The 27,644-nt window shown below is 34.7% G+C and overlaps 9 protein-coding genes across 9 annotated transcripts; 4 read left to right on the top strand and 5 right to left on the bottom strand.

Moving 5' to 3' along the window:
* Positions 1-84: 84 nt before the first annotated feature.
* On the bottom strand, positions 85-4,189 carry abcC12 (ABC transporter C family protein; the record flags this gene model as incomplete). Its single annotated transcript, XM_004361946.1, has 2 exons — positions 85-3,775; positions 3,861-4,189. 2 exons carry the CDS (start codon positions 4,187-4,189, stop codon positions 85-87), a joined length of 4,020 nt encoding a protein of 1,339 aa, XP_004362003.1.
* Positions 4,190-4,391: 202 nt separating this feature from the next.
* Positions 4,392-6,640, top strand: DFA_06297 (uncharacterized protein; the record flags this gene model as incomplete). Its single annotated transcript, XM_004361945.1, has 6 exons — positions 4,392-4,406; positions 4,748-4,939; positions 5,610-5,748; positions 5,830-6,068; positions 6,145-6,285; positions 6,377-6,640. 6 exons carry the CDS (start codon positions 4,392-4,394, stop codon positions 6,638-6,640), a joined length of 990 nt encoding a protein of 329 aa, XP_004362002.1.
* Positions 6,641-6,757: 117 nt separating this feature from the next.
* gtpbp5 (GTP1/OBG family protein) lies at positions 6,758-8,985 on the bottom strand (the record flags this gene model as incomplete). The annotated part of the gene is made up of 3 exons (XM_004361944.1): positions 6,758-8,479; positions 8,548-8,610; positions 8,692-8,985. The coding sequence occupies 3 exons, from the start codon at positions 8,983-8,985 to the stop codon at positions 6,758-6,760; spliced, it is 2,079 nt and encodes a 692-aa protein (XP_004362001.1).
* A 639-nt stretch (positions 8,986-9,624) lies between these two features.
* DFA_06295 (prefoldin alpha subunit family protein) lies at positions 9,625-11,019 on the bottom strand (the record flags this gene model as incomplete). Its single annotated transcript, XM_004361943.1, has 5 exons — positions 9,625-9,795; positions 10,046-10,069; positions 10,264-10,357; positions 10,438-10,647; positions 10,763-11,019. The coding sequence occupies 5 exons, from the start codon at positions 11,017-11,019 to the stop codon at positions 9,625-9,627; spliced, it is 756 nt and encodes a 251-aa protein (XP_004362000.1).
* A 1,050-nt stretch (positions 11,020-12,069) lies between these two features.
* Positions 12,070-13,592, top strand: DFA_06294 (uncharacterized protein; the record flags this gene model as incomplete). Its single annotated transcript, XM_004361942.1, has 3 exons — positions 12,070-12,174; positions 12,257-12,454; positions 12,498-13,592. The coding sequence occupies 3 exons, from the start codon at positions 12,070-12,072 to the stop codon at positions 13,590-13,592; spliced, it is 1,398 nt and encodes a 465-aa protein (XP_004361999.1).
* Positions 13,593-14,350: 758 nt separating this feature from the next.
* On the top strand, positions 14,351-15,019 carry DFA_06293 (uncharacterized protein; the record flags this gene model as incomplete). Its single annotated transcript, XM_004361941.1, has 1 exon — positions 14,351-15,019. The coding sequence occupies one exon, from the start codon at positions 14,351-14,353 to the stop codon at positions 15,017-15,019; it is 669 nt and encodes a 222-aa protein (XP_004361998.1).
* A 108-nt stretch (positions 15,020-15,127) lies between these two features.
* DFA_06292 (uncharacterized protein) lies at positions 15,128-16,134 on the bottom strand (the record flags this gene model as incomplete). The annotated part of the gene is made up of 2 exons (XM_004361940.1): positions 15,128-15,910; positions 15,988-16,134. The coding sequence occupies 2 exons, from the start codon at positions 16,132-16,134 to the stop codon at positions 15,128-15,130; spliced, it is 930 nt and encodes a 309-aa protein (XP_004361997.1).
* A 944-nt stretch (positions 16,135-17,078) lies between these two features.
* DFA_06291 (uncharacterized protein) lies at positions 17,079-19,082 on the bottom strand (the record flags this gene model as incomplete). The annotated part of the gene is made up of 4 exons (XM_004361939.1): positions 17,079-17,618; positions 17,697-17,878; positions 18,979-19,031; positions 19,072-19,082. The coding sequence occupies 4 exons, from the start codon at positions 19,080-19,082 to the stop codon at positions 17,079-17,081; spliced, it is 786 nt and encodes a 261-aa protein (XP_004361996.1).
* An 85-nt stretch (positions 19,083-19,167) lies between these two features.
* pats1 (leucine-rich repeat-containing protein) lies at positions 19,168-27,643 on the top strand (the record flags this gene model as incomplete). Its single annotated transcript, XM_004361938.1, has 5 exons — positions 19,168-19,419; positions 19,490-19,733; positions 19,813-20,363; positions 20,447-20,599; positions 20,828-27,643. 5 exons carry the CDS (start codon positions 19,168-19,170, stop codon positions 27,641-27,643), a joined length of 8,016 nt encoding a protein of 2,671 aa, XP_004361995.1.
* Between the last annotated feature and the right edge of the window lies 1 nt (position 27,644).

Genomic DNA, 27,644 nt, shown 5'->3' with positions numbered 1-27,644 from the left:
AATAAATTAAATTATTATTACTATTTAATTATATGATTGTTTTTTTTTTACTTTTTTTTTTTTGATTTTATTTTATTTTATTTTTTATAATTTTAAAGAAGAAGATTGAGAAGCAAGTTTACGTAAGAGTTGAGAGTTTTGTTGTCCAGTTTCATCAATCAACCAAGAGAATAGACCAGTTTGATTTTGGAGTAATTTGTCTGGTGTGTCAAACTCGGCAATGACACCGGCATCCATGACCATGATACGGTCATAGTCAATGATGGTGTTGAGACGATGGGCAATGGTAATGATGGTACAGTCATTGAACTTTTCCTTGATGGTTGTTTGGATCAAACTGTCGCTGTGACTGTCGACCGATGCAGTTGCTTCATCGAGCACGAGGATCTTGGGACGACGGAGAAGAGCACGACCAAGACAGATGAGTTGACGCTGTCCGACAGACCAATTGTCACCATTGTCTGTAACAAGACTGTCAAGACCACCCTCCAATTCCTTGACCTTTTCGTTGAGTTGGATGTCTTCGAGGACACGCCATAACAGGTCGTCGTCAGATTCACCAAATGGATCGAGATTCATACGGAGCGTGCCGGCAAACAGACAGGCGTCTTGGGGGAGGATGGCGAGGTTCTTACGGAGGTCGGTGAGACCAAACTTGGCAATATTGTCGCCGTCGATGGAGATGCTGCCTTCAGAGAGCTCGACCAAACGGAACAAGGCGAGGACGAGGGAGGACTTGCCCGAGCCTGTACGACCGACGATACCAATCTTTTCCTTGGGGGCGATGGTGCAGCTGATGCTCTTGAGGACGGGGTCCAAACCCTCACGGTAACGCATGACGACATTGTCGAGGACAATGCCACCTTCTGGGGGCCAGTTGGCGGGTGGACGGCTGTTTTGGATGACTTGTGCGGCCTCTTCAGGACCGTCAATGTAAAAGTTGATACGCTCGACACTGTTCATCTTGGTTTCGAGATCGGCACCTTGGAGAGTGGCTCTGTTGAGTGAAGCAGTGATAGAGAGGGCGTACGAGATGGACAGACCGATCGAGGCAATGGTAATAGTGTCACGGGCAAGAGTGACAAAGACCACCGAGAAAAAGACAATCAAGTTGCCAAGGAAATCGAGTCTGAGACCAAGCCAATTGTTCATGGTCTGCAACATCATATAACTCTTGTTATTGTCGTCCAAGAGACGTTGGTTGGTGAGCACACTCTCTTGCTCGCGGCCATACGCACGGATGGTGCTGGCGCCGACAAGACTTTCGGTAAAATGCGAAAAGATGGGTGACCGCGAGATCGATACAAGACGTTGGAGTTCACGACTCGAGTAACGGTAGTAGGTCTGGAGCAAATAGTAGATAACAATGATGGGGGCGAGTGGAATGAGGAGGTATGGGGTAATGATCGAGATGATGATCAACGAGGCGATGATCTGCATAAAGAGACCCATGTACTGCCCAATCGACGGTGCAATCAAGTTGTCAATGACATCTTGGTCACGAGTGAAACGGTTGATGATACGACCCATTGGAGTGGTGTCAAAGAACCACATTGGGCAACGAAGGATGGCTGCAAACAACTTTTCGTGTATTCTGCGGGCAGCGCGCACAGTATAGGAAAAGAAAAAGATGTTACGTAGACCCGATGCAATCACCGACCCTATACCAATACCAATATAAATGAATAGGTATTGGTCGGATGTTAGGTTATAGTCACCACCATTTTGGAATTGCATTGCATTGGACCAATCAGACAACCACCAATTGAGCATTGCACCAGACCCATTTTCAAGTGCAAATATTAATACAATCCAAAGGAACAATAGGATACCACCAGTCTTGAAATAAGATCCGTACACTGCCATACTGACAGATCCAGTCTCTCTCTCCTCTCTTTGAATTAATTTCCCCTTTTCTCCTGTCACTGGTGTAGCTGCTACAAACTTTGGTTTAGGTGTAGTATTACCACCTGCTTCATCAAGTTTAACAACAACTGTCTTTTCTTTGGGTATCGCACCGGCACCTGTAACTTCTAAACTTGAAGTTTCTGATGATGTGTCGACTGGTGTCGAATCTTGACCCATACCATAGTTTGAGAGAACTTGAGAAAAGTCACCTCTTGATTCCATAATCTCTTGATAGGTACCGTGTTCAGAGATGGTGTTTTTGTTCATAACCAATACATTGTTGGCAAAGGGGAGATAGTTGAGTTGATTGGCAACGAGGATGACAGTCTTGTCCGAGAGGAACCCGGAAATACACTTTTGAAAGATATGTTTGCCGACGTGTGCATCGACGGCCGACAATGGGTCGTCGAGAATGTAGATATCGGCATTGTTGTAGACTGCTCTGGCAATAGAGACACGTTGCTTTTGTCCACCTGAAAGATTGATACCACGTTCACCAATCTCGACAAAATCACCTTGTGGGAACATTTCCAAATCACGTTTCAAGGCACATGCCTCGATGACTGCTTCATAACGGTCTTGGTCAAATGCCTTGCCGTAGAGGATATTGGCACGCAGCGATGCATTGACAATCCAAGCTTGTTGGGGGACATAGGCGATACGACCCTTGGTTCGGAGACGACCCTCGACCAAGTCCATGTCACCAAGGACCGATTGGCAGAGCGACGACTTGCCGCTACCGACACTACCGACGACCATGGTCAGCGTCGGACCGGTACACACAAAGTTGATATTGTTGAGTTTGAAGGAATCGTCCTTGGTAGAGTCCCAGTTAAAGTTGGCATTCTCGACATAGATACCGTCAGCAGTGTTGGGATCGTTGATTTCCTCGACCGGCTTTCTCTCAGACAGCAAGAGGAAGGCGGCAATTCTGTCGGTGGCGACCTTGACCTGCGCCAACATGGCTATGATCAGTGGGAGGAATGAAAGGGGCATTCTGAGGATATTGAGGTAGGCCAGCGCCGAGAACACCTTGTCGGCACTGACTCCCGTGTCGGCCTTGAACACCGTGGTGAAGACGAGGATCGAGACGATGGTGGGCACGGCCGACACGATGAAAATGAGGCATGCACGGATATACGAAAACTTGGCCAGTGCCTTGACCTCGAGGTTACGCGAGTTGGTGACCTTGGCGGCAAAGGGCACCTCCCAAGCATACAACTTGATAATCTTGATAAATTGGAGTATCTCGTTGATGAGACGTAGACGCTTGTCAGAGTTTTTAATCATCTGGAAACGTAGCTTTAAAAGTGATTTGGCAACGATGGCATTGAGTGGAGCGACGGCCAACATGACACCCAACCCAACAAAGGTGGGCCATCCAATCTCTTGGTACATCAAAACGATACACACAATGATTTGGAGTGGTGCAAAAATACCATTGTTAAACATGAGAAATACTTCGGCGACACGTTGGGCGTCGTTACTCATCAAATTGACTACTTCACCAGTCGATGTTTTTCTTCGAGCTGCTGTATCCAATTTAAGAGACTTGGTATAGATATCGAGTACCATACCCGACCTCATCCAATTACCAACACGCGCCGATATAAGATTCGATTGGTAATTGCAAAACGAACCAACCATGGCCGACCCAAACATAGCCAATGCATAATAGTATCCCATGTTGGGATCAACGGTTGTATCTGGTACATATTGAATTTCAAACACCCATTTTATAATACGTGACAATAATTGTGGTCCTACAAATTGTGATGCACAATAAACTGCATAAAATGTTAATCCCAAACAATAGTATGGTCCATATGCTCTCATTGATGCTTTCCAATATTGTTTTGTTTCTTCCCTAAAAATAAAAAGAAAATAAATCAATATTAGTAAATATGAATATATTTATGTTGTTTGTTTTGGTTTTAGATTAGTTGACTTACTCTTTTTTTAATAATTCCTTTTCCCATTCAACTTTAATTTTTTTTCCAACTTGAGTTGATTTATCACATTCTGCAAGATCGTAGAGATGACTTTGCTCCAAGATATTCTTAAAACAATGCCATGCAAATGTTTCAATCCATGCAAACGTTGCCAAAGAGAATAGACTTGCTGTGTCAAATGGATTCTTTTTTCCTCCAAATCCAATCACCTTTTTTTCTTCCACTGTTGGTTTGGTTATACTATTATTATTATTATTACTATCAATGGGAGTGAGTTGGATACCTCCACCACCACTGCCATCTTCTTCTTCTTTATCTTGTTGAGCCATTTCAATGATAATGACTTTGTGAATGATAGAATCAAAGATAATAAATGTAAAATAATAAATAAATAAATATATAAAAACTTGTTACTTGTTGTTTGAGTTGATGTTGTTGTGTGATATTAATAGTAGTAGTTGTGTTAATCACTACTAAAATAATAAATAAATAAATAAATCAATCAATCACGTTAAGATTGTTATAATATGAATGAATGATAAAAGGGTAATATCTATTGTTGTTGCTCTCTCTCACTACTTTCAGTATCAGTACTACTATCACTCAGTCAGTCTATGCAAAAGAGTAGAGTAAATCAATTAAACTGAGAGAAATTTGATACACACAATCGATAGGTGGGTAGAAGATGGATGACAACAATGTGTTTGTTGTTTTAAAAGTCGAGAATCACTAAAGATAAAATTGAGAGGGTGGCGAGATGTGAATGAATGAATGGATGGACAAACAAATAAAAATATATATTGTTTGTATGTGTGTATGTAACTATGTGTATATGTATGTATGAGGTGGCTGATGACAATAAAAATAATTAATTTAATTCTGTTTAGAGAGCTTGTTTATTTATACAACCTTGCAAGGGACAGACCGAGAGGGATAGAGAAAAAGACGTGAATGATAGACAACTCGAAAATTCCTCAGCAAATGCACCACTAATATTAGATGTGGTGGCCTTTGGTTTGTCCATTGTCGGGCTTTGCTTTGTTGAATTTTCACGATTATTTTTTATACCGACGACAATTGTGATACAAAGTTTACGTAAAACGATGTCGTGATTGCGAGTATGAGACCACTGAAAACTCACTAAAACTTCCTATTTTGGACTCTCACACTACTACCAAAATAAATTCGATGTGAGCTTACACTCATCATTCACATCATCTGCTTGAACAGATAACTATTATATCACCGATATAGCTATATTGGTCTGAAGTGAAGTACTCTTGTCTGTTCAATATTCACCTTTATCAATACATGTATTGATTACTAATCCCAAATGTTTACTGACTACAATCACCACAATCATCATATATTAAAAGTAAGAATGTATACTTAAAGAGGTAGGTAGTAGGTGTGCCAAGACATGGATGGGATCATGATGGTGGTGAATGAATGAATAACAATCCTCTTCTTTTATACTTGAGAGAAGTTACTCTAAAACATGAGATATCGAGTTGTCAATATCATATGATATTATTGAATGGATCATATGCACACATATATACATCTTCTCTAGTGTTAACAATGACCCTTTGAAGAAAGGACCAAGGACTAAAGGACTAACTATAGTTATTAAGATTAAATTATAAATAAATTAATTACCAACAAAATGTGTCCTCTCCTCCAAAAAACGAACGAAAGTTTTGAACATTGCATTATTTATTTATTTATTTATTTATTTATAATTTAAAGAAAGAGATGAGCAGTACTACTACTACTACGACTACTAATATAAAGAGAGATGATACTAGATTATCAAATCAAATAAGACCAATTGAATCTGAACAAGCTTTGTTAAATAAAGCTGATGGTTCTGCTAAATTCTCTCAAGGTATATATATATGATCATCATAGATAGTATTGTATTGTATGTGTAGTCAATATTAACTTATTTCAATTGTATTATATTTAGGTAAATCATCAGTATTGGCAGCAGTATATGGACCTATAGATGTAAAGACTGCTAGAAAGGAGAAAATATCAAAATCGGTTGTAGATGTATCATTCACACCTGCAACTGGTAACACTACCTATTTTGACAAGGAAAGAGAAATGTTGGTTAGAAATGCTGTTGAAAGTATCATTCTTACTTTATTACATCCAAGAACTCAAATCAATGTTATCGTTCAAGTTTATTCAAATGATGGTTCTGTAAGTAGTAGTAGTAGTAGTAGTAGTCTTGGTAGACATTTCAAGAGACTTTTACTTACCCGTCTATTTATTTTAGATTATAAGTTGTGCAATCAATGCATGTTGTTTGGCATTACTTGATGCTGGTATTGAATTAAATTGTTTAATCAGTTCAATTACACTTTCTTTTACACATGATAATCAAATCTATTTAGATCCAACTCAAAAAGAAGAAAATGTATGATAAAAAGGAGACAAGAAGAGAGAGAATCTATGCTGTTAAAAAGTATCTAATTTCCTTTCTTTTATTTTTATTATTATTTCTATAGAATTCAAAAGGATTAGCAGTATATGCTATCAATAGTAAATCAGAGATTGTAATGACAAAGACAACTGGAATCATTGGTGAATCATTATATTTCCAAGGATTAAATATTGCTAAACAATCTTGTGAAAAGGTGTCTGCATACACTAGACTGGCTGTTAGAAATAGAATTATGGGTGATCAAACTCAACCATCCACCACAACAACCAATACTAATAATACTTTGGTTGAAGAATCAAAAGATAAAGAAATGAAAGATTCTTCTTAAAACAAAACTATTAAATTAGTTTTGTTTTGGAATCTTTGTATATAATAATCAAAAAAAAATATTTATATTTATATATATATATATATTTACAAACCTCTTCTTTTCTTTTTATTTATTTTATTTGGATATTAATCTTTGTAAATTACGTGATAAACGACGACGTGGTTTCTCTTCTACTTCCATTTTCATTTCCATTTCCACCTCTTTTTCGTTGTCTTTAAATTTTCCAACATCTATTTCTATATCTTCACCATCAATGATAACTTCATGTTCACCTCTTTGTAAAAGATCAGCTGCTATTGTTGACGATGATGATGATGATTTCTTTTTTGATTTTTTATAATGTTGTCTTTTTACAATTTCTGGTTCCTTATTTTCCTCTGCCAATTTCATCTCTTGTTCCAATTGTTGTTGTTGTTCTCTGATTTGAATTAAATAGATTTCTAATAGTTTTTTAAGGTTTGTTTTCAATTCGATGACTTGGTTGTCGTCCATATGGTATGCGCTGATTGGAATGATGGTGGTGTTTTCCTTGTCGATGAGATGAGCCGTTGCTTTTTTGAATACATCCAAATGATCTTGTGAAAAGGGTCCGTCCATTTTGTTGGCAATAATGATCGATGGCTTCTTGGTGAGACCCGGTTGATAGTTTTCCAACTCTTCCAACAATGTGACAAAGTCGCCCCAAGGAGACCGTTGTTCCATCTCTTTGGAACGTGCTCTAATCTCTTGTGTCACTTCTTTGAGTTTTTCTTGATCCTCGCGGATCTTTTTGTAACGGTCTGGTTTGACCTTTAGTTTCTTTCCATCCCACAGAGATGGCACTCCCTCATTGGACATATCAATCACATAGCAGAGTACTTTGGTACGTTCAATGTGTTTGAGAAAGTCGAGACCTAATCCAATGTTGAGGTGGGCGCCTTCGAGGATACCCGGCAAATCGGCCATGGTCGCCTTTTCCAGTTTGCCCTTTGCCTTTTCAACGCTGCTGCTTCCCGCACTGCCGTCACCGCCACGTCCTCGTCGCGACAGCTTGATGGTGCGGTCAATGACATGTGGAAAGTCCATCACACCAACATATGGGTGTAGGGTTGTGAATGCATAGTTTCGAATCTTGGGGATCGCATTAGAGACACGAGATAATAGCGTGCTCTTGCCAGCGTTGGGGTAGCCGACCAACCCAACATCGGCAATGATCTTGAGTTCCAACTCAAAGTATTTGTCGCCACCCTTGAGCCCCGGCTGCGCATACTCGGGCGATCTGTTTCTGCCCGTTGCAAAGTTGGCATTGCCCTTTCCACCTCTTCCACCCTGCAACAAGACAATCTCCTCTCCATACCCATGCATCTCACCAACTATTCTATTCACCTTCCACATTCGCTTACCAGCTTTTTGTTTGTTATTATTGACCTTTTTGCCATCCAGTAAAACCGGTTCGTTCATCTTTTGCATAAAATATTCTGGGTCAAAGGTTGGTGAATTTGGGTCTAATCTAGCTTCATCCTCTGCAGCTGCCAATGACTCTGCGTCACCATAGAAATGTTCCACCTCTCTAATGATCGTGCCGGGTGGCACATGAATGATAATGTCGTCACCATCCTTACCAGTCTTTTTAGCACCCTTTCCCTTTTCACCACTGTCCCCAACATAATGTCTCTCTAAATGTGCCAAATTGTTTTCATGTAGATCTGAACGAATGATAATACTCGCCCCATTACCTCCATTGCCTCCATCTGGAGGTCCTAGAGGAATATATTTAGCTCTAAAGAAGTTTACGCAACCAGCTCCACCATCACCAGCTTTACATTTAATTCTAATCTTATCCATAAATGATAAATTCTAAAAAGAAAAGAAGACAAAAGGTTAAATATAAACAATCAATCTTTTGAGAACTTTATCATACATACAGAATAGGTTGCATCCTTTTGTTCAATTTGATTTATTGCTCCAACATTTTCAGCATAATCTCTCTTTTTAAATAGTATTAGAGTAAGTAAGTAAGTATAACTATTTCAACTAGTTTATCTTTTATATTGTCTTGGACTACATACTAATTGATCACCATCCATATTCTCTAATAATTCTTTAAAAGATTCTGAATGTTGAAATTGGATACCTGATTCTTTATCAGAACTATAATATCTCATCATACTACCATGATGATGATTGTGAATATGATTATATCTATTTAAAGTTGATAATGATGACAATGTATTACTACTACTACTACTTTTACAACTATAATTATTACTAATATGATTTAAAGATGATGATATTAAAGATGATTGAATACATCTTTTATTTAAAGTAGAAGATAAAGATAATAGTTTGACTCTACTTATCATCGTGATGATTGAATTATAGCCTTTCTTTTAAAAAAGTAGAATACAATGAAAATGAACGACTGTCAGATGATCCTATACTCGGTTTTTTTTATTATTTTAAATTAATTTATCACTGGAATAAATAAATATAGAGATGGAAATATAATATAATATGTTGTAAAATATGTATATATATCTTACATTTGGAAATATCTGGGAGAGAGAGAAAGAGAGAGACATACCTGTCAAGAACACAAGAAATCAAAAGATTTTTAAAATATAAATATGGTTGTTGATTTTTTGTGTTCTTGACAGGTATGTTGGTTTGATGTTGGATTTTAGAACATTGTTAAGGAGCCCATGTTAGACATACATTTGTCGTTTTCTTTTGATAACTTGATTGGTTTGTTGAAGAGGTGTATCTGATCGAATGACATTTTGTAAACGTAAGGTCTCTTCTACAACAAACTGCATATACTATGCAAATGATAGTCTATTAGGTTTCAATTTAAAAGAGATTTAAAATGAGCATCACTTGCTTAAGATTAATTCAATATATGGAACATTAACCTCCAACAATATAATTACAGATGCATGGAGCTCCATAACACCAATATATATATTTCAAGTAAGATATCAAAGATGATTGAGTATTGATTGTCAGTCATTAATCTTCATCTTTTCAAACCAATTTGGTGTCGGCACGTCTTGATCCATTCCAAAGTCAGAAAGAATAATGAAACGAGCTTGATTCATTATTGATAAGGTCCAACAAGTAATCAAGAATATTCTTGCAATAGATGATGAGATTAGTTCAATACAATCTTTACTCTTTAAATATTCTAAATCGCTTTAATTTTCATCAACGTTGTTTGTTACCTTTTAGAATCAATGTAGATATATATTTTGGTGCCACTCATATCTAGCTCGATCCTTCCTTGTTCCTAATTACTACCCTCTCTCTCTCTCTCTCTTTCTCTTTCTTGGCTAAACTAAATATGTACTCCAATCTAAATCATGTTAAAGAATGATCATTCTTCACAAGGAGGGAGGTTACAAAAAAAAAAAAAAAAATCAAAACAATTAATTGATTATAACAAACTAACTAAAAAATAATATATAGTTAAAATCGTCGTCTTGCTGTTTATATATCGACACCTCCACTTCCACATCTATTGGCCCTATTTATCATTATTACTATTATACTTTTCCTGGATGATGATGAATAAATATATAAACTGAATAGGACTCCATATTTAGTCGATTGATTGTAATATATATATATTGTAATATTTATACATCCTTTAATGATGCCAAATCATTTATTCCTTTTTCTATTAAACTAATTTTCCCTCTTATACTATGTACCTTTTTAGTATATTTTTCTATATGTCTAAAAATGATTAAAAAAAGATTAATAAATAAATCAACAAATATAATATTGTTGTGTAATTTGTGTCAGTATGTACATACTGATTTAAATAATCCTCTTTTTTGTTGATAAATTCAATTGCTTCACCTAGGGTATATTGTACGCTTACACCCATACCAATGTTGACAAATATCTTGCTGGTATCGTATACCTTTGCTTTTACATAACACTCACTACCAATATTCATCATTGTTTTCAATTCCTTCATATCATTCTCTATCATTAATTCAATATTACTCTTTAATTCTAAACTATAAGATTTAGTTAGTAACCATTATAATGATGCTATATATAAAAATATATGAAACCAATTCAATATCAACAATTGTTGTTGTTGTTGTTGTTGTTCTTTACTTGTATACTTACTATCCCTCCAATTCAATTGCCAATTCTTCTTTCTTTTCTTCAAATGTTTCTAGATCGACAAGTAAAGTATCTGTAATAAAGTGTTTATAGTGTTCAATCGATTCTACTCTTTCTCTTTGTAATTGTGCTGATGTTAATTGTTGAATTGGACTTGGACCGCTACTACTATTTGAATGTTGATGATGACCATGTTGGTGGCCATGTTGATGACCGTGATGATGATCATGATCATGATGATTATGAGGTGCTTTAACCATTTCTATATATATCTGTATTTGTAATCTGTAATTAATCTTTCGTTCAAAGATGAAAATGAATCATATTCACGAACATCGTCCAAAAAAAAATTAAATTAAAACAAAATAATCATTATTTAAAAGAAATCAAGATAATAATAAACAATTCTCTCTTTTAACATGAACCTGTTCATTATAAAGTATATACTTGGGTATCCAATCTATGATAGATTTGATGGTCTGTCTATGCTATGAATTTTGTGTAAGATAAAGATGAGGTGAGGTGAGGCGTGCCGAGAGGACACCAAGATATTTTTAAATTTTCAACGTTCATCCGGGTATTTAAAATAAACAATTGGGAGGTTAAAAGCTGTTGATCGGCTGCTTTGTTCTCCGATCGGAAATTGTAAACAATCTTCCTCAGAGAGCTCTCTCTCTCTCACAATTTAAATATTTTAACCCCCCAATCCTCTTCGTCTCTTTGTCTGCAAGACAACTTGCCTATCTATCCCCCCCACAGCAGCATTGAAATCCGCATTCCTTCACTTTCTGATTTATCATTTCTCTCTCCTTTAAGTTATCTCTCTATCTGTCTCTATCTGTATAAAACTAACCACGCGAATATTTATATTTATATTTATATTTAACTCCCCCAACACATATACACTTTACTTTATTCACACAAACACATAAACGCCGTTTTAGTCAAAGTGTAGCAGTGGTTCAAAACAGAAACAAACAAACAAACAAAGAAAGGTGTGTTGTAAAATTTATTGTTTATCACACCAATAATAACAATAATAATAATAAACAACAACAAGAAGAGATAGGCAGAAATAGAGAGAGAGAGAGATAATAACAACAAAGATCTAATAATATAAATAATTATAGAGAAATCAAGAAGGAAAGAAAGAGATATTAATTTTAATTTATTTATTTATATAATTGTGGAAATGTTGTGATTGTATTGAAATAGTAGTTTATAGTTTATCATTCTAACGTACCTTTCTCAAAGTTCTGTACGGTCTATAAAGAGAGAGAACGTACAAGTTGTAGTCATAATAACGAGTTATGAGTACAAGTAACAATTTCAAATGCTCAGAAGATTTTCCAACCTCTGACATTGTACTCGGATTCTTATTATCCGTTGGTATCTTTATATCATTCTTGCCTCAAGTATGTATATACATGGAATATATATATATATCTCTATCATATGATTATTAATAAACCAATTGTTTCTTTAATTATTTTTTAGATATTAGTATTAATCTTTAGAAAGAATGTAGAAGGTTTATCTGTGATTAGTTGTTGGTTCAACTATGCCAATTGTATGGGAACATTTCTAAATATTCTATTTTTAAATTGGTTCATCTTTGAATGTTGTGGTGATTCTACTCTTCGTTGGATGGTAACTATATCAAATATCAACTTTGAATCTATCTATCCTTTGTTTGTATTAATCATTATTATAATTATTATTTCCATTTCCATTTTAGAATTCATGGGTATGTTTTGAAAATTTATTACCAGTTGTTCAAATGGGAGTACCATTTGTAACGACTGGAGTTATATTTGGATTGTATGTTTTGTATAGACCAAAGTTACCACCCTTGTCATCAATCAAGAATATGAACAAGGATGGAGAGAATGGTGGTGAAACCGATTCGCCATCAACCATTACCGATGACAATAATACTACTACAACTACATCGACAACATTACAAAATAGTAGTAGTGTAAATACTACCAACCATGATTCTTCTGATTTCACAACAGGAGGTAGTAATAATGGTGGTAGTGGTAGTTCAACACCAATCTTACCAAAAAAGAAAAAAGCAGAGATTGCACCAGACAGTTTCCTGATGCAACAAGGAAACAATCGTATTGAGAGACTGTTTATTCGTATGGATTGGTACTCTCAACCATTCTTTTGGGGTACCAATCTTGCTACGATTGTATTTTTCGTGATTGGTGTGGCACTTGTCTATGGCTACGGATCAAAGTCGACACAGTTGGAAGGATACGCATTCTTTTTGGGTGTGCTTGCTGCCATCCTTGTATTTTTCCAATGGATGCCCCAAATCTACACTACGTGGTTGGCCGATGAGATTGGATCGCTCTCCCTCGTTTCACTATGCATCCAAGTGCCAGGTGCCTTGTTGGTGTGTTATTTCCAATTGTCGTCGGGTCAGTCGTGGATCACTTGGTTCCCCTACCTAGCCACTGCCATTCAAGAAGGTGTTCTTGTCGTTCTATGTATATACTATTTGGTTAGAGATAAAAGAAGAAAACGAAAACAAGAAAAAGAAGAACAAGAAAAGAAAAATCAACAAGGATTAGGTGGAGTAGGAGATGATTCATCATCATCATCATTACCTTCAAAGGATCTTGATCATTCAACCAATCAACCATCAAGTCAAGATCAACAACAATACCAACAACAACAACCAGATAAACAAGTTATTGATGAAACAACATCTATTAATACAACTGGTAGTGGTAGATCAATTGGAATTAATAATACCGACAATGATAATGATAATGATCAATCTGGTGGACATGAATATTATCAAAGTACTCCTGGGATTTAATAAATAATAATATAGTGTATAAATAATTAAATAAATAAAAAAAAGTAAATTAACTCTATTATAAACAATAATAATCTAATTCTAATTCTAAATACTTACATAACTAACTAGTAATGTTTGTTTTCTTGTGTCACAAGATACAAAAAGACAGACAACCTTTCTCTCCTTGAACTCTTTTGACAGTATTTTAACAAACCGTTGTAGAGAAGAGGGAGAGAAAGGTTGCCTACAATTGTAGGACCATGTATAGATCATTTAATATCAGTTTCAGGTATTCACCAGCTATCTTCCAGCCCATTCACTGTACCATTGTTGTAAAGACCAAAACCATTAACTAAATCGACGCCTACTTACACGGTGTGGACGACTTTGAGAGTCAAGGAAAGTGGTAATGAACTAGTCTAGAAATGTAGTTACAGATTTGGTGTGAAGTCGACCGTTCAGTGTCAATATTAATATTATGATTGATTTACAAGTTTTGTTTAGTTTCCTCTACATTCCAAAGGTCCACGTTTGTAACTAAATGCGAATACATAATATAATATAGTATAAATATATATATATATATACAAACATTAAACAAACAAAGTTTTTGTGAGGAAATAATATTAAATAAAATTTAACTTTTCTCACACTCTCGTCATTCATTGCAACTCTCAAAAAATAATTATTGATTAATTATATTATATTATATTATATTATATTCACTCAACTACAAGTTACTTACAAAGTAGAAGTAGAGATCGATCTCAACCAAGATGAACAAGATAATAGGAAAAGAAGGATTTATAGGGTTCCTTGCAAAGAACTTTTTCAAGAGAGGATTGGTAAAAGACATAAAGGGAGCAAAAGACCCTTTACAAGAATCAATCGAAGATACGTTTGGTACATCGAAACAACTACTAGACTCGTGCAAAAAGATCAACAACTTTACAACAGACTATAAAGAATCGATTGCTGGTAATGTCAAAGTACTCAATACACTCAAAGACAGTATCAACAAACAATTGGATCTCGAGAAAGAGATAGAGGCTGAAATGTCTAAAGCAAGACACGAAAAGTTTGCTTCTCTACAACGTGATATCGATCATCTATCAAAAGACATAACAAATACATCACAATTTAGAGAAATTAAAAAGTTTGATGATCGTATCTCTAAACTATTTGCTCTACAAACTTTAATCATCGAACAAGATAATAGAAATAATCGTCTTTTAAAATTTAATGAAGAAGATGATGAAAAAGAAAATAATAATAGTAGTGTAAATAATAATAATAATAATAATATAGTAGTGGATGATATTGAAGTTGAAGATTATCAATCACAAGTTTCAACTCTTGGAAAGGATATTGAAAGTTCAAATATATTGAATCAAAAAGCAAAGAATCATTATAAAGAAACTATTCATTTATTATCTTATTCTTAAAAAGGAATAGAATAGAATATTAAACAACGTTATATATTATTATTCAAATGTTTACTTTTATTTAGTATTGGTATATTTATATTGGTATATTATAATTTTGGTGAGAAGTTAACTTTGACCACCAGAAGAAGAAACCAAATCAATACTTGATTGTCCATGTCTAACCTTTCTTTTAACCATCAATACCTTTAAATCTTCAACCAACTGATTACATTGATCCCATTGTACTTGGTTACCATTGGTTGGTACGATATATTTAATCAACTTTTTAACTGGTGGTTGTTCATTACCCAATCTTTCTTCTTCATCACTACCAGAACTACTACTACTACCTTGTTCATCATTGTCATTATTTATATTATTATTATTTATATTATTATTATTATTATTATTTTCTTTTTCATTATTAATATCTAAAACAAGATGATCATCACTATCAATTGGTGGTTGAGAAAGAGCAATGGTAGATTGTGGGAGTGGTGTTGGTGGAGGTAGAGATAAATCTTCTTTACTAGCATCATGAATGACTTGATGAATATTTGCATTGTTGCTAGAAAAGATTGCATAGACGACGTGATAGTTTAGATAGGTTTTTACAATGGATTTAAATTCTACCAAATCATCATCTGGAATCTTGCCATCGTTGCCAAGATCGATACCATAGACAATCACCCCCTTTTTCATTTCCAAATAACGTAGATGTAGTGGTGGAGGAGGTGGAGGTGATGGAACCGGTGGCAAACCACATACTACACGAGTCTCTAATTTACCAGAGAATGATTCCTCTATTTGTGGTACTACATTTCCTTCTTTTCTAACTATATATATATCTAATTTTAATGGTGATCTTCCTCCAAAACTTAATTCTCTATGTAAATTTTGTGGACTTGCCTAGGAGAATCAAATAAAAGTAAAATTAATAATAATTTAGAATAGACTGACATTATTTGTGTGTTGGTTTCACTTACCAGAATTGGGAATTTTGTATGTTTTAAAATACTTTCTCTTTGTCTCTTTTTATAAACAAATATATATATAAATACTGCCAATGATATCAATGCAAAAACTACTACAATTGATACAATAATGGCAATCACTGCTTCTGATGATACCATGTCTTTGAAGAAGAAGGAAATAAAAAAAAAACTATCTGATTTTTTGAATTGAAGTTGATTTCCAAGTTGATTCTATCTGAATGATTGATTGATTGATGAACTATACTATACTGTAATGAACTGACTGTATTGCACTATTTTATTTCTCTATAGAGATAATTAAAATAAATGATTTAAAACAAATTGATTGTTGTGGAGTGAGTGAGTGTGCAGTTGGATAGAATTGGAAGAGGGGAAGATGGGGGTGTGAAATGAATCAATTGGAATTAAAAACATATGTAATTATAAATATAATACAAAACACTAACTATCAAAGAGAGATTAAAGGCAACGTATTGGCGAGGCGATTGATTGATTGATTTAATAAATATTTATATATTTTTAATGTTGTTTTAAAAAAGTATATATATATATATAAAACAGAGAGGGTCGCTCTGACTTGGTAGGAAAGGCATTCCCCTTCCTATCTCTCTCTTTTAAATTTTTGTGGGTGTCCCTCCTTTGTACATACAATCGTTGGTTGTTGGTTTGTTGGTTGGTTTGTTTGTTGATGGTGGTTGTGGTGGCAGTGTGGGAGTCGTGGTTCAAAACACAACATCCATCCAACCAAAAACCTACCATACCACAAAAATTAAAACCTATCAAAAAACCACACACCAACACCATGGGAGACGATGTGCATTGTGTGTGTGTGTATGTGTGATGGTGATCAATCAAATTTGGTTCTATCGAGTGAATGTGATTGATTTGATTATTACCCTTTTCCTATTATAGTTTTGATATGGTTTAAAAAAGTAAAAGATATAGAATATGAAGGTAGAATGTATCGATCATCTTCATCTTCATCTTGATATTTCAAATTGTTGGTTTTATTATTATTAAGTTTTGATTTGTTTGATTGTTGTTTGATTGTTTGATTTGTTAGTTTGTTTTTTCTAATGTTTTTAAACATTGATTGCAATATCTTTTAATTGAGACATTGATGATAAGCCTTTGGCATTTAACCAACCATTGGTAAATTCGAAAAAGAGGTGAGGGATATTATTGTCGTTTAGCCATTCAAACTCGGATTGCTCGGTTGAATAGTCTGCGTTGGAAGAGTTGCGAGTGACTATGGTATAGACCACGCGATGGTTATAGTAGGTAGAGATGATGCGATTGACGTCTTCTTGGTCGGCCGAAGTATCAACTAGGTCGGACCGTGTCTGCGACGAGTCAATAACATAGAGTATGATACCGTCCCATGGATCTGACGGATCCCTGAATGTCTTGCTACCCACCTGGTGATGGTAATCGGGTGCCGGTGCATGAGGCAACCCTTTTTTAATATTGACAGAGTATCCCAAATCCTTGACCAACACTTGTTCAAACTCTAATGGTAAATCCAAAGATGCATTCTTTTTATAAATGTAAATTGTACATGGTTCTTTACTTCTTTTTCTAAAAAATACTATTGTTTCTTTAATTAAATAAAATATAAATCTCTAAACAATTAAAAAGAAAAAGAAATGGTTATTAAATAATAATCAAATATGTATTTTGATTTGTTGTTTTTTACATACTGGAAATGATTTAATATAAGATTCAAATTCACCTTCTTTAAATGGTATTTTCTCAAATGTTTCAGACATGTCATAGTATTCATCTCTATTTCTACTTGTACAAAACACCCAGAAAAAGAGTCCAAACATGAATAATGTAAATCCAAATAATCCAAATCCTATATCCCAAATCATCCTATATTCTATAATAATAATAATAATAATAATATCTCTCTCTATAGTTACAACCAACATATAATAATAATAATAATAATAAAGTATGGATGGGGAATTCTTAAACAAAACAAACAAATTTAAAAACACACTGCCTTGCTTGGATCCAAGCTACTACTACCTAACTACTTCTCCTCTCTCTCTCTCTCTCTCTCTCTCTCTTTTGACTAGACAACAACCAAAATTTTGTATGTGATACTTTTCTCCTCAGATCACAACCAAAAACACATCCATCATATATATGACACACACCCAAACAATGAAATTGTGTGTTTTGGGTGATGGTAGGAAAGAGGAGAGGTGTAAGTAATACGATGATGGATGGGATGATGTTGATTTTTGAACTTGTGTGTGTGTGAGTGTGCTTACCTCTCTCTCTTCCCATCATTCATCGCGATAATTTGAATTTGATTGGCAATGAAAGTTGAAAAGATACGATATATCGTTATTTATAATACTAGTAACCATCATCAGCCAGTCATTTGTTGTCATCGAATTATTAGTAGATTTACAGCAGCAGCAACAACAGCAAACAACAACCAACCAACAAACAAACAATTAAACAAACAAACAATCACTAATAACTAAAGATCAGATCTAATCTATATATAGTAAGAAGAAGAAGTGACTTGAATTGAATATCTTGTATATATATCTAAAATATCTCTATCTGACTAGATCCTAGTTTAGCAAACTATAGTGAAGTGATACATACACCTGCACGGGCAGCTACATAATAATTATTTTTTTGAAAAAGTTCCAAATTCTACAGACAACTGACGCCCCATTGCTCATCGAGTTGCCCCTTTCAAAGTTCAAAAAAATTGAAAAAACATACACAACAACTTTAAACGCAATTTTCCCTCTCTTCTCACTTATTGTTGTTGCGTGCCACTCCACCCACTCACTCACACAGACAGACACAAACATAGATAGCCCATACAAAAAGAGTACTCTACCTATTTACAGATATCTAGTTGTTGTTGTTATTAGCAACTTCTTCTTCTTTATAATCCCTCCTCCTCCTCGTCGTCGTCAGACTCACTCACCCATTCACCCACTCACTTACTTTCATACCTCAATATTCTTTCTATCTTTGTATGCATACACTTTCTTCCTCTTCTTAAAAGATAGATTAATGAGGAGTCAATAATAATAATACTCTAGAGACATATATAGAATCAACAACATTCAATAGTAAACAAACAATAGAATCATACTACTATTACACTTCTAGTGTCATTTCTTCTATAACAAGATGATGGACATTTTGAATTTATCAATCGAGTTTCATAACGAAGGACATATAACAAAGAGAGTAGTTCGTATCGAATCAACGATCAAAGTGGGAGAAGTTGTACGACTATTGCTAGACAAGTTTGGAAAGAGTTGTAGTGATCAAGAAGCAGCTCAATTTCATCTTTCAATGGTTCAAAAGAACTCTCATGCACCAGTACAAATACTATCCGATATTAATCGTTCTTTACAATCTTATGGTGTAAAAAATAATGTGTGTAAACTATATTATATATATATATAAATTCTACACAATATACTTAATTAATTTTCAATTTGTGTAGGATGAATTAACAATTAAAAAGAGACAAAAAAAGAATCCAGCACAAGCCAAACTACAGAAAAAGAAACCTGAAGGTATATTCAAGACACTGTTTTCAATGTCAACGTTGGAGATGAAATTGGCAACCGAAGAGAAACAATTCATTAGTATTACAGAGGTCGATGGTCAAATTGATGTACCCATCGTATTATACAGTATATTGGATTATCTTGAAAATCATCATCATTTTAATTTAATTAACAAAGGTAAAGAAAATTAATAATAATAATATTATAATAATTTGTTTCTAATTCTCTTTTTTTCTCTTTTTTTCTTTTTCTTTAGATTCATCTGAAATATCATCATCATTTCAATATTATGGTAGTGAAAATGAATATTTTGAATTATTAAGATCATTAAATACAGGAGAAGGAATTGATCTTGGAGGATGTAGGAATCCAAAGTTGTTGTGCAACTTTTTACTCTATCTTTTACAAAACAGTTTGACAGAGACGTCACTCACCTATTCGTTATATACAACTTTTTTAAAATCGGCAACTCTAGAGAGCAAATCGAATATTTTCTATGACATTCCACCTCGCAACAGAGTGATCCTAAAGCACATTATGCTTTTCCTCTCCAAACTGACATCCAAGGATCCAAACCTTCTCGACACTATCTCTTCCATCATTGCACCCTTTATCCTTGGTCGTATCGAATCCCCCAAACAACAACAACAGCAACAACAATCCAACAACAATGGTGGTGACCAATTCAACAATGGTCAAAGCGTTGTTCAATTAATTTCAAACAATCGTGTACTTTCAAATGAAGAAACTACTCTTTGTAAAAAAGTTGCCATTGATCTTATTCAAAATATTTCAACTTATTTATTAGTAAGTAGAAAAAGAAAACAAATATTTATTTATCTATATCCCTTTTATTTACTCTTTTGTTCTTTCTATTTTTTCTATTTTAGTATCCACCAAGTAAAGGAGGAATATTTAATTTAATGAATGGAGAAAAAACGATATTTTCATCAGAGAATATTTATTGTATAGATAAATGTAACTTTCCACCAACGGTGGCTAGTTTGGGAGAGTTGTGGGTGACCAATTATCGTATCGTATTTGTAAATTCGTCGATTTCTTCACTCAACCCACCGACCTCATCGTCGAGTTCGTCAATAGGTAGTTCGTACAGTGCGAATAGTCAACAGGCAGCGACTGCCAATCAGACACCATCACTACCTACTTCATTGTCGACACATAATCTGTTTTCGCCATTATCGCCTGCGTCGGCTGGCCAAGCCAGTACCATTTCATCGTCATCGTCGGTTTCGTTTATTTCTAATCCCAAGTTGGTTGCACACGACAATTGCGAGATACCCATCTACATGATCCAAAAATGGAAACAGATTAGGACCGGTCCTCTATTCGAGTCGTACAAGATCTATTGTAAAGATTTTAGATGCAAGGTGATTGGATTTCCAGCCAATTCACCACACCTTTTAAAGTTTAAAGAGGTGCTAGATTGTATTCGTATGCCTACTCCACAGAGTATGTTTGCCTTTGCCAATGGTAATCCACAGCTCGCTGCTTGCGACAATTTTGCCGATACTCATCTCTTGACAGAGTATAACCGACAGGGTGTGTCTTGGGATGACTGGCGTACGACCAATGCCAACTCATTGCTCAAGGTGTGTGATCACTATCCAATGATGTCGGTCGTACCCAAAGCCATCAGCGACAATATTGTTGTGACTAGTGCCTACTATCGTTCATTCCGCTTTCCCGTTCTAAGTTGGGTCCACCCAACACACAAGGCTAGTATTACTCGTGCCGCTGCGCCAGAGGGATATGGCTCTGGGGGTGCTGCATCAGTTCAAAACTCTGCATCCTCTACTACATCGATGGTCATCACAGCTGCCGTCAACCCACTATCTCCAACTAAAAATAGTAGTACTAGTGGTGCATCTGGTTCATTTACCATTCAAACATCATCATCATTGACGACGGGCGCGTCGTCCTCCTCCTCTAATAATCCAGGTGGTCCATTAATAAGTCCAAGATTACAACCAACCATGTCAACCTCACAAATGCCACAATCATGTCAAGAAGATGTCGATCTATTAAAAGCAATTGTAGACATTAAGAAATGTAGTACACTGTCGGTCTATGATACTGGATCACAAGCTCCATACGCACTATTTATGGTTAATTGCAAGATTGAATTTTTATCCTTGTCTTCACCCGACAAGATACGTGATTCGTTTTATCGTATCCTTCATCTACACAATACCAACCCAGACAAGATTAAATGGCCAGAAACCATTAAATTTAATTGGATCAATCTGTTAAAACCAATTCTTGCAGCATCGATTGCCATTGCAGAGACGATTGAAAAGGGCCAACCAGTATTGATTCAATCACGTGACGAATCAGATTCGGATGCACAACTCTCTTCCATCTCTCAAATCCTCCTAGACTCTCATTATCGTACCATTGAAGGTTTCCGTACACTCGTCGAAAAGGAATGGTTATGTTATGGTCATGCATTTGCTCGTCGTTCGGGTCATGACTTTGCTCGTCGTAATACATCATCTCTATCATTACCAGCAAATAATACATCCATGTCCAATCTGGGATCGGCACTTCTCGGAGGAAATAGTGGCAATTCAATACCAAATTCACAAAGTTCAACGTCAATCAATACTTCTGGTTCCAATTCATTATTATTCCCAGCATCATTTGAACCAGATCCCAACTTTTCACCCATCTTTATGCAATTTATATTTATAGTTTGGCAAATTTACAAAGAGTTTCCAACAGCTTTTGAATTTAACGAACAATATCTTGTCGATCTCATAGATTCTACTTTTAATTGTAGATTTGGTACTTTTCTTTGCAACAATCTTAAAGAACGTGAATCCATTTTTCAACATACAAAATCATTTTGGAGTCATGTAGCTCAAAATCAACAACAATATTTAAATCCTTTATTTATTCAAGAAATTGATAACAACAATAATAATAATAATAATTCACCAACTTTATCTTCCTCTTCCTCCAAGAGAATTGGATATTTAAAATGTAATAGAATTTATCAAGATGCAATGTGGAATGAATATTTTTATCGATATTGTTTCAAATCAATGTTGGCAGTTGAACATTTGGAAGAAAGAATTCGTATCGTTTTGGATCCAACATTAAATTTGACAATGTTGGACTTGTCATCACTTAGATTGTACATGTTGCCAGAGAGCAAATTTGCATTGAGAAAAATGACAAATCTTGTTCAACTGTCGCTGGCAAAGAATAATTTAAATACTATTCCTATTGGATGTTTTTCGTCCATGGTCAATTTGGAAGTATTAAATTTGGAAGAGAATCAAATCGTATCAATGTCACCACTCAATGTTGCCTTGCTAGCACAGAGTTTACCAAATTTGACTGTTTTAAATCTTGGATCCAATCAATTTGATGATTTACCAATGACTTTGACCAAATTTGCCAAATTACAAGTCCTATCGATTCCAAACAACAAGTTTGATCGTGTCCCCGATGTATTGGATCATTTGACTACATTGGTTGAATTGGACATGTCAAAGTGTCAAGTGGCTAGTATCAAGATTCCTCTGGCCAGTAAAGCCACACTGACAAGTTTGAATCTTTCACATACAGACATTACCAGTTTACCAGAGGAAATTGGTGAATTGATTCATTTGGAAAATCTTAATCTTGGTCATAACCTATTGTCTCTATTACCTCCGACATTTGCCAATCTATCGAAATTAAAAACACTATCAATGGAAGGAAATCAATTTACAAGTTTACCAAATGAAATTCTTCAACTGTCACAATTGCAAGAATTGATTTTGGAAAATAATCTAATTGGTTCTTTACCAAGTGATATTAATCATCTAAGTAATTTGCGTATACTTAATCTTAGATTAAACAAGTTGGATATTTTACCAGCAAGTATTGGTCAATTGTCAAATCTAACTATACTCAACTTGGCACAAAATGCAATCACTCAATTACGTCCAACAATGGGACTCTTGTCTGGTTTATCAGAACTCAAACTTGATGGTAATCCATTACGTACACCACCACCAGAAATCTTACATCAAGGTCTTCAAGCAATTTTGGATTATCTAAAAGATTTGATCAAAGGTCAAGAACAATGTTATCGTATGAAATTAATGATTGTTGGACAAGAAAATGTTGGTAAAACAACATTACTCAAAACATTAAGAGATCGTAAAAAGAAACCAAGTGTGGCAGGACCAAATATATCGACCGATGGTATTGTTATTGACAATTGGGTATTTAATGGACAATTTGATGATATTGACGTGGATTCTGGTCGACCCATCAAAAAGAAACAAGATATTACACTGTCGGTATGGGATTTTGCAGGACAAGAAATTTATTATACAACACATCAATTCTTTTTATCTGAACGTTCAGTTTATATTGTTGCTTGGAATATTATATTGGAAGAAGAAGCATCACGAGTAGAGTTTTGGCTGCAATCTATTACAACTAGAACCAAAGATGCACCTATTATTATTGTTGGAACTCATTTGGATGATAGTAATAAGGCATCGGCCAAGGCAGTCAAGAAAAAGATGTTGGAAAAATATCTTCCTCGCTTCCCAAATATTAGAGCCATCAAAATGGTTAGTTGTACAAATGGTAAAGGAATTTCAAGTCTTCGAGAGACATTGGAAGAAATTGTTCAATCTCAACCTACTATGGGTGAATCTCTACCACGTAGCTACATGTTGTTGGAAAATTTGGTCAAAGAAGAAACAAAAAAACGTATCATACCAACTATACCATGGCAAGAATTTGTTCAAATGGGTACTATATGCACCATTACAGATGAAGCAGAATTATTACGTGCTACGATGTTTTTAAATCAACTTGGATCACTTGTTTACTTTTCCAAGGAATTGGGATTGAAACAATTTGTTATTCTCGATCCACAATGGATAACGGTCATGTTGTCATCTATTATTACAACCAAACATAGTTATGCAAAGGATGGTATTTTGGCACACAAGAGTTTAAAGCAAATTTGGCGTCCCCCACAATACCCAGAAAACCTTCATCCACATTTGATCATGTTGCTTGAAAAGTTTGAAATCTCCTACAATTTGGGTGGACCACTTAAAAAGACATCTCTGGAACAGATTGACGAGAATGGACAAAGTTTAATCCCATCATTATTGCCAAACGAACGTCCAGCGAGTTTTGCAAGTTTATGGACCGCCTACAACCCCAAACTACATCAAGAACAATTTGGAAGAAATTATGAATTTGAATTTATACCAAACGGATTCTTTTCGAGGTTGATGGTTAGAATTTTAAATTTTGCAAAGACTGAAGCAAGATGTTATTGGCGCAATGGTATGCTCCTTCAACGACAAGACGAACAAATCTTTATCGAAATGATTCCATCTCGTAAACTCATGTGTTTTACAGTTCGTGGTAAACAAAGTGCTCAATTGTCTCGTGATGTCATTGAAACGATTCAATCATTATTGGATGATTCATTCCGTTTGGAATGCTCAGTCTATGTACCATGTATTCATTGCATCAAGAGCAATGCAGCACATCCATCTAAATTTTCTTTGGAAAGTTGTGAAAATGCTGCAGTCAAGGGTATCCCATATCTCAAATGCCAAGGTCGTTTCCAAGTTCGTACTGACCTCCTTGTACCTGACCTTGTCATGTCAAACTTTACTGGATCGAAAATTAGTTATAGTCATTTATCGCTGGACGAATTGATTGGTGAAGGTGGAGCTGCATTGGTTTATCGTGGTCGTTGGAAAGATCAAGTGGTTGCTATCAAAAAGTTAAAGACTGTCAGTGCCGAAGCACCAACTCTTGGTGTCACTCTAGAGATTAATGACATTTCGCTATCCAAAGCATTCAACGAATTTAGAAGAGAATGTTGGGTAATGAGTGGTATTGAACATCCAAATATCGTTCAACTTAAAGGTCTTTGTCTTGACCCTCTGTGTATTGTAACAGAATATTTACCACATGGAAATCTTTACAAGTTTTTACATGGCAAGGAACCAGTATCATGGGTATTACGTTTAAAGATTGCTTTGGATATTGCATCTGGTATGGCTTTTCTTCATGGATCAACACCATCCATTATTCATCGGGATCTAAAGACTCCGAATATTCTTTTGGCATCCATTGATGAATCATCACCAGTCATTGCAAAGGTTGTAGATTTTGGTTTATCTGGATTACAACATACCATAACCAATAGAGGAGTAGAAAATCCTGTTTGGTTGGCACCAGAAATCATTGAAAAACAAGAAGCAACTACTCAAAGTGACATTTATGCCTATGGTGTCATCTTGTGGGAACTACTTACTCAAAAGGATTATTTTGGTGATTTAACCTTTATGAGTATGTTGGAGGACAAGGTTGTTAATGGTGAACGTCCAGAAATACCAGAATCATGTCCACCAGCCTACAGTCAACTCGTACAAGATTGTTGGCAAAATGATCCACTCAAAAGACCACCATTCCATGAAATCGAAGAAAGAATTCTCGCCCTCGTTTCTGAAATGTTCCCAAACCTCAAAATGGTAGATCCAAATGAATATATTAAAGAAAAAAGAAAATCTATTCGTCAACATAGAAAAAGTATTAGTAGCAATGAATCAAAAATAGTAGAAGAAAAGGAATTGGAACCAATTAAATTAATTACTCAAAGTCAAGAAGTTAATTTTTTTAAAGATCAAAATATTAATAATAATAATAATAATAATAATATGAATAATAATAATAATAATAGTAATCATAATGGTAATAATAATTCTTCACCTTTATCATTTTATCATAATCCAAAAAGATCATCAGTACAAGTTCAACCATTTTTTAATGAATATAAAGATTCATTACAAGGAGGTGAAGAAGATGGATCTGTACAATGTATGATTACAGTAAATGATAATATATGGGTTGGTAGTGGAAATGGATCGATAACAATTTGGAAACAAAATGGAGAAAAATTAACATCTATTCGAGCACATGAAAAGAGAATTCATTGTCTTTATCCATATATGAATACAGTTTGGTGTGGATCTGCAGATAATAACATATCGATTTATAACAGTGAAACATTTACATTGGTAAAGAAATTTACTGGACATTCACCAACTTGTTTTACATCGGTTGGTCATACAATGTGGGTTGGATCACTATTCAATGCCATTCATGTTTGGGATATAAAGAAAAAGATTAAATATAGAAATAAGATTTCTTTGGAATTTGGACCTGTCGAAGCAATGCTCAAACGTGACAATGAAGTTTGGGTTGCTCTATCCAACAATATTGCTCGTATCGATATTAATTCTCAACGTGTCACTCAAATGATCAAAGGTCATGAAAAGACGGTTCATTGTATGATTGAGGTGGATGGTTCTACTGTTTGGTCTTGTTCTAGTGATGGAACGATACGTATTTGGGGATCACAATCTGGTCAACACATTTATACCATTCAAGCTCATCAAAGTCGTATCTTTTCTCTCATTCAAGTTGGTGATTATGTTTGGTCTGGTTCTTGGGATTGTAGCATTAAAATTTGGAGTATAAAAGATTATCAATTTGTAAATGAAAATAGAATCATTCATAAAGATGCTATTAGTAGTTTTATCCTAATTCAAAATAATCAACAAAATCAACAACAAAATAATAATAATAGATTAAATAGACAAGTATGGTCAGGATCATGGGATAAGAATATTTGTATATGGCAATTAAATCCACTCAATTTAAATAGTTCTTACAATTCAGATGTTTATACTTCTGGTCAATTATTATCAGATACAAATTCTTCTCATTCTTCATTTGGTGGTGGTGGTGGATCATCACAAAATGTTTCCCCAATCTTAACATCTTCAAATAATAATAATAATAATAATAATAATAATAGTAATAATGATTTATCAACTCCATCACTTAAAGGAGATACTCCTTCATCTACTTCATCATCATCTTTACCACCCATTTCAATGTCAGCTAGTCCAAGTACTTCAGGTGGTACATTAAGAAGTCATGCTCGTAGAACAGTCTCTTTTGTTTTGGATAAAATTAATAGTAACAATAATAATAATAATAATAACAGTAATCAAAAGAAATAAG

This window comes from Cavenderia fasciculata (assembly GCF_000203815.1).
Source record: "Cavenderia fasciculata unplaced genomic scaffold Scf_Dfasci-G-p-12c09.r1-3, whole genome shotgun sequence".
NCBI classification, from domain to species: domain Eukaryota; phylum Evosea; class Eumycetozoa; order Acytosteliales; family Cavenderiaceae; genus Cavenderia; species Cavenderia fasciculata.
This window is presented reverse-complemented; position numbering and strand designations above follow the sequence as displayed.